We start from the raw sequence: 12,975 nt of genomic DNA, 5'->3' as shown, positions 1-12,975 counted from the left end.
GTTAGCAACATAAGCAGTTTTTCCTATTACCATGGTGTTCAACGAGTGTGCTTTTTTTTTTTCTATATGAAAATCTATATGATTTCCAAAAAATTGTCATATGCTTTACTTCTTTGAGTACATTAACCCATTGTTGTTGTCTGTATTCATTTATCCCAAATGTTATTCTTATATCTGTATACATTTTCATTGAACTCAACACCTTTTATCATACCTTCAAAACAAAATCCTTTACTTTTTTCCCTATTTATACTTCATTTTTCATATACTTTTTCAATCTATACCTTATTTATATCAATTAATACAATATCATCCGCATTGGCAATTGTAATTTCTTCATAATTTTGCATCCACCACTACTTGACATTTTATTAATTTTCTTCACTATTACATTCATAACTAATGTGAAAATTATACTACTAGCTGGGCAGCCTTGCTTTATTTCGCATTCTATTTTTATTTCTTCCTCAGTCCAGCCATTTACATTTAGTTTCACATAGTTCCTTTCATAAACAGATTTTATTACTTGTAATATTTGTTTTGCTTACATTACATGCCTACAAAATTCCTCATAATGATTTATATTGAATATTATCATAACCCTTACTTATATCCCCTATCATAACCTTCACTTCTACATTTTTATTTTTGATGTCATCAGTTATTTCTGTTATTATCCATAATAACTCGACTTACTTTTCCTTTTCTTCCAAATACATTTTGGTCATATATTCTATTTTTTCTGTAACCTTTTTGTTATTCTCATAAAAATTTTATAATCTGTATTATTCGATGTTATAGAGCTCCATTTTTTATTTCCTCTTTATTTACTTTTTTAAATATAAATGTTATAACTCCTGTACAAATTTCTCTTTGTCTTTAATTCCAGTTTCTAGCCATTCATTCATAACTTCTATAAAATATTTTTTTTGCCACTCTTTCATTTCTTTATACATACCATATTCAATTCTGTCCGGTCCTGTTGCAAAATTCATGTTAATATCTTTTAGAATTTCATTCAATTCTTTCATAGTTATTTTTTGTTCTAAATACTCATTAGCTTCCTTATTTAATTTTTCAACTTTATACATTTGTTCTATGTTTTCTTCTATAATTCTAATATATATTCTTTATTTGGTATAGTCCTTCTTGCTGTCTTATTTGCTTACCTCCTTTATTTTGTAATTCTCTTCTTAATTCTCTTATTATTTTTCCTTCTTTTATTATTTTACTCAAATATGGTGCTACCTCTTCTTTCTTTCCTTGTAATCAATATTTTTGTTTATATAACAAGTTGTTCATTTTAATTTGATTAATTGTATATATTTCTCTTTCTTTTACATAAAAGGATTTCTTCTCTAAATGTTTCTTGACTTTAATATCTTATCTCTCTTTTTCTTCTCTTCTTCCTTGTACATTATAAAAATACTTTTTATATTTTTCTTTAAAATTATGCCACCAGACAGTCCAGTTCTCATAAAACTTCCTCATTGTTATATGATTTTTCCATAATTCCACAAGTTCATTTTTCTCTTTTTAAGCTATTCATTTTCATTAATTCTCTTTATTCCTTTTCCTGTTCTTATATATTCTTTATTTTCCTGTACTTTAGCCCATATTGCCACATGATCTGAAAGTCCAGCATACTTAATTCCTTTTTTATAACTTTTAAACTATCCGATATTAAAAAAAATAATCAATTTCTGTCCTAATTTCATTCCTTTTATAGGTCCAGTGGTTATTCTCCCATACACTTAACTTTCCACTTCTCATAATTTCTTTAGCCATGTTAACATCATAATTGCTCTTATTTTTCCTTAAATTACAGTTAAAATCACCCACTACTATAACGTCCATATTTGCACATATTCAAGAATATTTTTAAACATCATTTATCTCTCTTTTTTGTTACATATGCATATAAAGCTATAATTCTATACACATATTTTTCCATCTACATATATTACCGTAGTTTGTCCTAGTTCCACTATGGTTACATCTAATATTTTAATGCTTTCTTGACATAATATACATATGTCCGAGCATGTTTCTTTCCCCATATTCCAAACTACCACACCATTCCAAAGTTTTTCCGTCTGTCTTCTTTCTTCGTCTGTTAATAATCTGATATCTTCTAAAACAATAATATGTGCATCCACTGCAGCACACCACTGTAATATACCTATTCTCCTTTTAAGATTTTGATACTGTTCACATTTAAAGCTAATATTTCCAGCTTTTAAGAACAGCTAGTGTAATAAAGTGTTTATCCCTTTCTTTTCTTATTTTTTCTAAGCATTATGCTTTTGAATTTTGCTTTCCTTTTTTAACTGTTCTCCCTGTTGAATTTTTTTTATTTCTTACTATGCAGCAATCAGCTTCTCCCTCACTTGTCTCCTCTGTTTCTTTTTCCTTGTTACTTTCTTTAACTTCATGTATAACCTCTTTATCAGTTACATCCTTTTATACATTTTTTGTATAACACATTCTGCTATCTCTTTATCCTGTATAACTTCATTTTAATTTTCTTGCACATTCATTTCACATTCTAGCTATGAAGGACCAGTATTTCCACATTTTTTGCACGTTAAATCACATTTTTTTGCATTATGCCCTGTTTTACCACATAAATAACATCTTTTTTATCATATTCATTGATTAAATTGATCATTCTTTCCACAAAAATAAGTTTTTGGTTAACCCCTGTATTTCACAAAACCCCTATTACCATGAACATCAATAATACTAGGTACGTACATAACATTACCATTTTCAGTATTACTCCACATTCCTATCCCCCGGTCCATAGTCCTCTTTCATCATGTATTTTTGTAGTGTTCATTACTTCTTTAAATATAGTTAAATGTTCTTTCAGTTCTTTTGCTTCAACTTCAGTTCTAAACTGGATCATTATTCTTTTTTTTGTTTGTCTATAAAAAGCTTGCCCAACATATTCTGACCATGGATAAATATTTTTCTTTTGTTCGTATGCACCCAAACAATTTTCCATGGCCTGCCCAGTCTCAAATATCAAGTCAAATATAGTTTCTTTATTAATTAAAATTAATGCTTTTACCTCTTTTGCTTTGACACCCAGAGGTACTATGACAGAGTCCCAAACCTTATACCTGTCCACACTTTCTTCTTTTTCATAGTTCACATGTGCTGTATACTTCTTTTTTGTATCTTTTATTTCTACTTTCTTCTTTGCTCCCTCTTCCACAGTTTGTGTATAAGTATTTGTCTCTTGAGTGTTTTCTGGCTCAGTCTCTTCTACTCCTTTTTCTTCTATTGTCTCCATGATGTCACTCCATTAAATTGCTGCTCCACTTTCTGGTTCACTTTGGTTTACTATCTCTTTCAAATAATCATCCCACAACCCTCCCGATTGGAGGGTTGTAATTATGCATTTATCAGAGGTAACTGTCTCTCCTTCAAACAATCTCCTCTGAAAGTTTTGCACTGAATCCATCTCTGTTACAGCTACAATCTCCTTTTCTTCCAATATCGCTGTTCTTTTTCTCCACCCACAGCATAAAAAAAATTTCTGGTAGCAATTCTACCATTTCAACTACATTTTCATCAACCTTCACTTCATTTTCAGCCAAAGCTGAATCAGCCATATTTTCTTCCTGTTCCTCCTGGCTGTCTCTGTGCCTGGACTGGAAACAGGAAGTCAGGATGTGTATGACTACCAAGAATTGGGGAAATTCCCAGATGCTCTAGCAAAATTTCCTCTAGTAGTATCAATATCACCTCAGGTCTACCCTGAAAAGGGGCTACTAGCCTAGTGGGACTAACCCGATCAACAAAGGATAAATTAAAAAAAATGCAGTCATTAAATAATGACAGACATGAGTTTGACTGTATATCATTTAGAATTTTTTTTTATTCTAGCAACATTCAGAGTATATGTTTCTGATTTGAGCTGAGAAGTTGAGAGGGTGGGTGGGGGTTGTACTGGGTTCCACTGTATGGTTTTGACAGCAGAGAGCTGACACATTTCTGGCCCAGTATTTATGAATGTACTCATTCACTTCTTCTCAAGCAGATATCTAAGGTGCATAGTCATGCTTATGGCTATAATTGATGGGTGAATGGGTGTGTGTGTAAATACTTGGTTCCTGCAACCTACAGCAGTTGTTCTTTAAAGAAGGGAATTGATAGTAGAAAATGAACAACATCCTATGAGCTCTGTTCTTTGACTACAGTCCTTGAGTCCTTGTTTTGCTGACCATTGACAGTGTGTTTATTTGGCTATAAATTGACATGAAGTCGTCAAGTTTAATGTTAATATTTTAATTGTGAATGCATTTTTAATTAACTTTTTTTGCAGGCACATAGATATGAAATGCAGTGTACTGGGCTACAAAATCTGTGTGGTACTTAGTTCAGATGAGTATTGCCATGAGCTGCTTCTGTAGTGCAAGGTTTGAGTCCCTTGTCCTTAGTTTGTCTACTGTATGACTCTGGCCAAGTCATTTCACTAGACAGTGCAACCCAGCTGCCTTGAAAAGTGACTCTTACATCCAATGTACTGTCCCAAATTGCACATTTGTCTTTTGAATTCCTGAACCTTTTACATAGACCCCAATTAATACTTCATTATATGCTGTTTTACTGTGAGTAACAGCACATCTTGTAGTTTAATGGACTGCCACATGTAAACTGTCTTTTGGTTTATGGGTCGCTACAGTGGAACTCCGGTCCGCTAATGATTGGCAGTAGATTTTTACGTGCTGGCTTGCCGGGCCTAACGCACAACCTTCAATGAAGGAACACCCATTCACGCATGTCGACACACTGAAGACACTCTAACTGAGAATCGAGCGTGCAATGTCTAACTGTGAGGCGACAACGCTACCGCAGCACCACCATCGCAGGACTACCACATGTATTTTCAATAAATGTGAATTTCAAGTGAATAGTTGTTTACAGTTGCTTGTGGTAGTTCTGTTTTCAGTGTGGGACTGTAAAATTTGAATGAACACTTTTAAATCTCTATGATCATTGTAGAAGTTAAAGAAATAGTATGCGCAATGACAGGTTTAAACTTTGGTTTTATGGGAGTTGAGAAGAACCAGCCAAGTTATGGGGGATATTAATGTGGTTGATGGGGGGAGGTGCAGTCAATTACCCATCCTAGGCCTCCATTTGACCGTGATCCAGGTCTGCCCTGTGGATAATTTGTTTAAGCTGATTAACTCATTACAGTATCCACACTAACACTGTTTCTAAAATTGACTGTTTTTTTGTGTTACATATTTTATTGTTCCTGAGTATGAGGCTTTGCGTGATGTTATTAGCAACTACTGGCTAGTAAATGCTTAATTTTAAAACATACAAAACTTATTTGATCTCCAAAATTGTATGTCACAGTTGAATTACTGCTAAGTTGTCCAGGGAAGGCACTGCTGAGTTCATAGACATATCTGATATTTAAACAGTTCAAATGTTTTGTTATGGCTACTGGTTTGAGGATCTTTTGCAAATTGTTGCAGTGACTACAGAGGGCCACTTTAACAGATAGGTATACTTAGCATTACATTTGATCTTTGAGAGGGACATCTGCATTAAGTGCATTACTCACTTTTTGTAATCCCCCTTCCCACATCTGGGCTCCCTGTCTGCTGTAAAAAAATCACAGGAGTACCCCCTCTTAGTAACACTAACCAATAGGCTCATAATTTTGTATTGCATTTTAGCTGATACTTTTTGTTACAGCTGACCTCATATTTGAACAGTGGTTGAAGACCTGTGATTAGTATGCTTGCCTTTAACGTAGGTGCAAGGAGCACATAGTGTGTACATTTCTGCCATCCTAATTATGGAATCTTGAGATTTTTAGAAGTGTTGTGTAAGAGGGCACCAGAATGTAGTGTGCAGGTGTTCAAACCTGTGCAAGGGGGCCATATTGAAGATAATCCGGTACAAGTGCTTCTTTATCTGTTGTACTGCTTTACTGATTCAGTGTTGGAGAAAGGTAGCATATGTTTGTTTTATACTGGTATGTGACTGTTTGGCTGGTACTCAGTAGAAGTATTAATTTATTTTATTAGCTGATAGCTAACTGGGTTACAGCTCATTACTTGCAACTATCCAAATTTTTTTTTTCTCCTTTGTCTAGGCCTTTTTTCTGGGCATAAGCTGTTATTACATATGTCTCATTGTTTTTGTAATATTACTTACTGCAGATACTGTGAGAACTGTAGAGCAGGCAAGACTTTCCTTGTACTATTGAACAAACTTCGAATTGCATTGCAATAAAGGGTTTGTAACTGAATGCAGTTGTTTTCGTCTTGATTGTATTAAGTTTATGACCTTTGAATCTCTGTGTGCTTTAAATATTTTTCTTGTTGAAGGCAAGACCATAAATTCCCTTGAGTTAGAGGGGGAGAGGATTATAATATCTGTCAGTAAACAAGCTGAATTAGCCATCCAGACTGAAAAGGTTATGAGTGCAATTTCTGGAATTTTCCAGCAAGAAAATTAATGTTTTAATGTTAGAAGTGCCTCGGTGAATGATTTAGCTGGTGTACAAACCAGCTAGCTGCCTTTAACCACATGATTGGGTTTTATGTGTAACATTCTATGTGGTCATTCGAACCTTTGTAGTGCAGGTTTTCAGGGATATGTTGGGATAAAAACTCACTTTTTTTCAGTAAATGTGTGACCCTTGGAGTAACATTTGTAGTAACTGCTGTTGTTTATCAATACCGCAAGCTGCCCTTTTTGAATCACATTAATATCCTGCCTAGCATTCTGAGACGAGATGTTTGTAAATGGTTTGTGGAAGGTCTAAATAAATAATTGTGGTGGCTTAGTGGTGGTGAAGCAAAGTACTGTCTATGCTGCTGCCCGTCTGAGTTCAGCAATCATCCTGAACGATCATCAGGGCTCTGCAGCAGGACAGTATTTCATAGCAGCTGCAGGCCTACCTTGTTATTTCAGGGGTCAGGGATGGATGTGAAACATGAATCTGCTTACATGATTTTTGCTGAAGTCTGTCATAGGGGAACATTATGTACTAAGGGGAAGGGGTATTGGTGATGAAGCATCCTGCACATTATGGGAGGAAATGCTACTATCCATGTAATGACAACATTGCACATTTCATTGTTATTGTAGGATATCTGCTCGATCCCTGATATAATAATTGCTGGTGAATAGACCTGTCCATGATATTTTGTACAAAGAACAGCTAAACATCTTCTCTCTCTCCCTCTGAGTAAAGGAAGGATGCACCTATCAGAGGGGCTTTTGTGGGTCTGCCAGCAGAGGACTAGTCGGAGTTAATGTCATGTGGTGAGTTAAGTCATAGGTGACTTGATGGCCTGCAAAAATCAGGTTAGAAGGGGGGGGGGTGACAACCTTGTTGCTCATCTGTGTGTGCGCATTTATATGACTGTTGCTTTTAACAGAATTCACAACAGGTGGATACCACTTCCCAATTTACTTCCACAAATCTTGGAGTAGGTGCTAAATACTTGGGTCTGACAAATTTCAGATTTTCATCCACAGGTAGACTGGCAAAAGTGGTTCAGTGAACATAAAATTCTTGCATGTTGTCATCACTTTACATTTATGGTTGTTTGCTAGTAGAATGTGCTCATTTTATGTGGTATAGACATACAGTACACAGCACTGTTGCTTGTTTCACAATCTCCTAATTTTATATGAATGCCATGTCTTCCTGATTGTATATGAACATTATGTCTGTCAGGTCAAGATAATAATTGACTTTTACACCAAATGCTTAGGTGACAGCAGTACTAGATACAAGGACCAAATATTAACATTAGTTTAGTTACAATAAATTTGTAGTGTTTGCGCTGGTGTATTAGTTTATTGAATTACAGCCTGTAATGTGGGTTTCTTTCATTTCTTTTGCAGTGTCACGTCAGCAGTGTTCCTGTATTTAGTAGTATGCATCGACCTGAAGTGAAGAGATGGAGTGGAGTTGTGACTGCTGCTATTATAATATGTCTGTTTGTCTACACCGGAACAGGTAGGTGATTTAAAAAAAAAAGTAAATGTTCTGAGAGTTCCAAAAGGAATCTGAAATGTGGAAAGACCTACTTCCACATAGAGGCAATAGGGAGCTATGTTACTGCTAGCTGCTGTGAGTGAAAATTTGCAGTTGCCCTGTGAGCAGCACAATTTGGGCTGAACTGTGGTGCTCCTTTGTAAGAATGATATCATCTAAGCACAGTTTAGGCAGAACTGTACAGTTCCTGTGTAGGAAAGACAGTAATACGGCATCTAGGCACAATATGAACAGAACTCTGTTGTATAGGAAAAGCTGTAATATGTCACCATCTCAGCACAGTTTAGACAGAAATATGAGTTCCTGTTTAGGAAAGGCTGTAATGTGAATATCATTTGAGGAAGCTGTTTACTAACACTAACTTTTCAACACTCAAAACAATACTTTAACATAGCAGTTCTGAGCGGCACAACCAGAGAACTACCGTCGAGCTAAACTATTAGGTGTTAATTGATGAAAACTTTAAAACTAACAAACATATCAATTGTGTCGTAGCAAAAATAAACCAGAAACTAGGTATGCTGTACAGGTACAAGTCACAGGTATCAGAACACATCACGTGTACAAACATTATTACTTCCATCGTTGCTGTGTTAGAGTGAGGTGGAAAAGATGTTGCAAACTGATGTTTAGAGCCACTGTGCAAAATCGTGTTGTTTAATCAGTATGATTATTCAAAACTAAAAGGTGTAGAACATTCAGAGGTCACAAGCTCAAAAAGGTGGTACTCATAAGGTCACAGTGCACCTACTGCCCCAACTCCAAATTTTATGTATTCTAATTCTAAGGTCACACAGGCTCTAACAAAATTGAGAAGGTAGAAAAAAATATACGACTCACTTTCTTCCTTCTCTTCAAGTCCAGCTAACTGCAAACAAGGATGCAGTCCTCAACCTAGCCAGTACTTATGTATTGAAGTATAGGGCAGGGCCATCTTCCAGCTTTGATATTTCAGTACTTGACAACGCAAGATGACACAAAGTGTATGTTTTCCCCTTATACACCTAATAACAAGGCTGTCAAGTTTGGAGATGAAAATGTGGTGCATTCATTGAAGAGACTGAAAATGGCAGCCAACACAGAACAAGGTAAGTGCTATACAGAAACGGTGCTAGCTTCCAGCTAAGGTTACTTTTGCTCTTAAAACAGCAGAGGAACAGTCTTGGACATGGACATTCAGTATTGATTAAATAACAAACGACTCTTGAACTCAGTAGCTCTGGATGTTATTGTGTCAGCATTTTAGATGAAGGCCTTATGAAGTCATTGTGAGTACAAAGTCCAGAGTTTCAGAGGAAATGACCGGGGGAGGTAGAAAGTTTCTTTAAAACTTCAACTTCACTTTCTGCATACGTCAGTGGATAGACTATAGAAATTGCTTTGTAGTTCAGTAAACAGGGATGCTGAACATTATTTTTGTCTTGAAAACAATTGTTGACAGTTTTGAGGTTTGCCTGAAGTGTCGCAGACCTAGCTAAGCCTAGACCTGTTGTTGGCATGCCTGTGGCATATTGAGTACAGTATGACAGTCAGTTGCTCTGGACTTTGAATGAACCTGTGCCTGGCACCTTGTATCTTCATCTCATCAATCAGTTTACATGGTTCAGTGCTGAAAGCATTATGAATACAAGGAGTCCATCAGAACGTGTAAATTCATGTATTTATTGCTGAATGAACAAGCTTGGTACACCTTTGATGTTTAATGTACGGTGATGGAGACAATAATGAAGTAATTTAAGATGTAGCTGAAAACTTCAATATTAAAACTGATACAGCTGTAGCAGTGTACAGTTGTCGGAGCGATGGATGCTTGAAAACAACTCATTGCACACTAACATAATTAGCATTAAAAGTTAAAGCTAGTAATGGATATGATTTTGAAGTGGTAGACTGAGGTTTTATGGCAAAACATGCTCCGTATCAGCTTTTGTCTGGTTAGAACCCAGTTTACCCTATTGTTCTGATTGATAAATGTGCCCACATCCACAAATTTAAGAAAACTCTCAAAAAGTACCTTAATAGCAGATGGATTTGCCTCTGTAATCATCCCACATGAATCCACCCCTTTCTCTACCACTGTCCTGTCTATTCCTCCCTTCCCTACTACCATAACTCACTTAACAACTGTATTGTACAATTATCTCCTGAAGATAACCTAATGTGTTATGTAAAGTCATTCAAATGTTTTATTGTATATTTCTTTGCTATGTTTCTTCTTTAATGTTTTAATGCCTCTTACTGTATTTTACTGGAGCTTTATCTACATTTGCTTAACTGTTTTATTGTATATTGTATTCAATTTTTGTAAATGTTTCTTGCTTACTTGTACTGTGAAGCTTTTCTCCCTGGGCCTCCACTGAAAAGGGGCTTTTGCTCTGGTGGACTATCCTGGTTAACAAATGTCAAATAAATGAATAAATAAATAAATGGCAGTGAGAGAACATATTTCAGCATTGTATGCGTGCAGAGGACAATTTGCTTAGGCTAAATGTTGTAACAACACAGAGTAGTACAGAAACAACCTCTTATGATGAATAAAAGGTTTAAAATAGGAGACAAGGTGTACTACAAAAGGATGGACTGCAGAGCAAAAAGGACCCATTGTCGTCACTGATGAAGTTGATGAAGTGTGATATTTGTGTATAGATACATCATTCCTGGATTTGTTTTTATAATGTGTCAGTAAAAAATGACATTGAGGAGCTAAGAAATTTACCAGACATTATATCAGCATTCAGAAAATGCGGAAGTATTAGGGTGAGCTATACTTAAAAAGTGGAGCACCCAAGAGCATGCAGGAAAACTTGTACCAGCCACACCCAAGAAAGTGCTTTACACTAAACACCTCACCAGTGAGTGTGTGTGGCCTAGCTCGTAAGACACCTTTCTCATCAATCTCTCTGTGCTACAATGTCTTCAGTGCTTCCTTGCCCCTGGAGAGAGAGACAATAATTTATTTAATTTCAAATTGAGTTCTTTGGAGTCTGGCCTCTGCTCGGAGATTTAACTATTGGAGTTCAAGTCCAGTAATTATTTTACAGAAGAATAGCCAAGAAGAAGAACTGGAGATTTTTTTCCTTCTTTCTTGCACCCCCCCCCCCAAAAAGACTCCCATCTGACAGCACAGAGGATTAAGGCTATCAGCTGTAAAGCCACTTCCTTTAGTTCAGGGCTTTAGTGCCCTTCATCCTTCATTTAAAAGTCAGTGACTTTGTGCAGATCATTTAATCAGACAGTGCTTCTAGGTTATCCCTGAAAAGGTACATATATGCAGCAAGATTACCTGCTTAACACATAAATACAGTAAATAGAACTCATTTTCTGTTTTCCTGTATAAATTCATAGATATTCAAGTGTGACTGAGTGTCATGACTGTTAATGCCTCACTAGTACTCTCCCTGCCTCCAGCAGTACATACTCTCCATAAGGGCCTACCAGTCAGCCCATGACAAAATTTGTGGATATCCATCGTTTAGTTTATTTTTGAAGGTAAATAGTGAGTCACACTGCTTACCATGCAGAGGAAGCTTATTCCAAAAGTTTTGGAGGCACTGGGTTACAAACCTATCCCACCATCATGTTTTTTTTATCTGTTGGTGAAGATTTGGTTCTAGCATTGGTGGAGGTACTGGACTTGCAGAGAAACGGGATATCCAGTATGATCTGGTTTCAGTAGTGTGCTGATGAAGACTAAGATCTCTCCTCAAACGTCTACAAGACACAGAATAAAGGGCTAGAGCTTCCAGCCTGTCTTGATAGCACAGGGACCTTTTTTTTTTAGTTGGGAACCCATGAGGTCTTTCTAATTGATATATTTAGAGAGAGACATCCTATAGGGGGCACTGTACTCTGTAAATGACCTGATCAATACTAAGCATAAGGGAGTGATTACCTTTTTAGATCTTAATGATATTCCTCTGGCAACTAGGTGGGATAAATAAAAGGATTCCCTAGCAACCATTGTTACAGGTTGGGAAAAAGAGCAGGAGCTATCAACCCAGAGACCTAAGTTCCTAACTCCATTTTTGTTTTATAGAGATGTATTGCTCAGACAGTATGATGAGATGTGGACTTGTCTACAAAAGGTGATGATACTGCGCTTTTTAGCATTTAATTTGAGCCCATCTCTCTGTTTTTATATTAACACAACTGCATTTCTTAATTTATTTTTAAGCATTCACTTTTGCAAAGCTTACAGCTGGTGTCTTTATATTCATTGATGAAAAAATATTTGATGCTACTGGTAACAAACTAATGGCATCCACCTCCACTGACCAGACCTCTTTGCACATCATTGCTTATGTTTATAATGTTTTGGCTTATTATCATGAGAGAAACAGTTAAGTGGGAGGTCTCCATCCTGGTAGTCTGGAATGGTGGGAGTTTACATTTGTCCAGGACTGAAGGCTGTAGTGTTGGAGAATATGGAGTTGACATTTGTCCAGGGCAGAAGGCTGGAGTGTTGGAGAATATAGTCAGCCGTCTCGGAGAATTAGTCTGTTTGCATGTACATGTGTTCGCTTGTGTAAATACAAGATTTTATTTTAAAGTCCAGGTTCTGTGGGTGAGCGAACACTGGAAGACATTGCAGCACAAAGGTAGCGGTGAGAAGGAGGTCTGGGTAGTTAGGCCAAAGATTCTGGTTTGTGGTGTGTTCAGTGTAAAACCTAATCTTGAGGTATGTCTGATACAGGCTCATATCCAGGGCAACAGTGTATTTTTCCTGTATAGTCTTGTGGCCAGTTTGCACTTGGTGGTTTAGTGATTCTTATTTATGTTTGGTTTGTACTTTAATCTGTAGTATACTTTGAGACTATATTCATGGTGGCCATCAGATTTAAGATTTTTAGAGTAAAGATCAATTTTGTGCTGGGCAGTGGATTGGATCCAGTCACTGTATTAGATTCTTCACTGTGGTTCCCAGTGTT

At 36.3% G+C, this 12,975-nt stretch overlaps 1 protein-coding gene across 2 annotated transcripts in view; it reads left to right on the top strand.

Annotated features, from left to right (window-relative positions):
• The window catches only part of SLC38A7 (solute carrier family 38 member 7), a 456,284-nt gene that overhangs the window by 250,457 nt on the left and 192,852 nt on the right, over window positions 1-12,975 (top strand). For both annotated transcript variants that reach the window (XM_044081294.1, XM_044081293.1), the window contains exon 8: window positions 7,894-8,008. In XM_044081294.1, coding sequence (XP_043937229.1) covers window positions 7,894-8,008 — 115 coding nt within the window. The remainder of the gene's footprint in view (window positions 1-7,893; window positions 8,009-12,975) is intronic.

Source organism: Protopterus annectens, chromosome 8.part0 (assembly GCF_019279795.1).
Source record: "Protopterus annectens isolate FY-2018-M chromosome 8.part0, PAN1.0, whole genome shotgun sequence".
In the NCBI taxonomy this organism is placed as follows: Eukaryota; Metazoa; Chordata; order Ceratodontiformes; family Protopteridae; genus Protopterus; species Protopterus annectens.
This window is presented reverse-complemented; position numbering and strand designations above follow the sequence as displayed.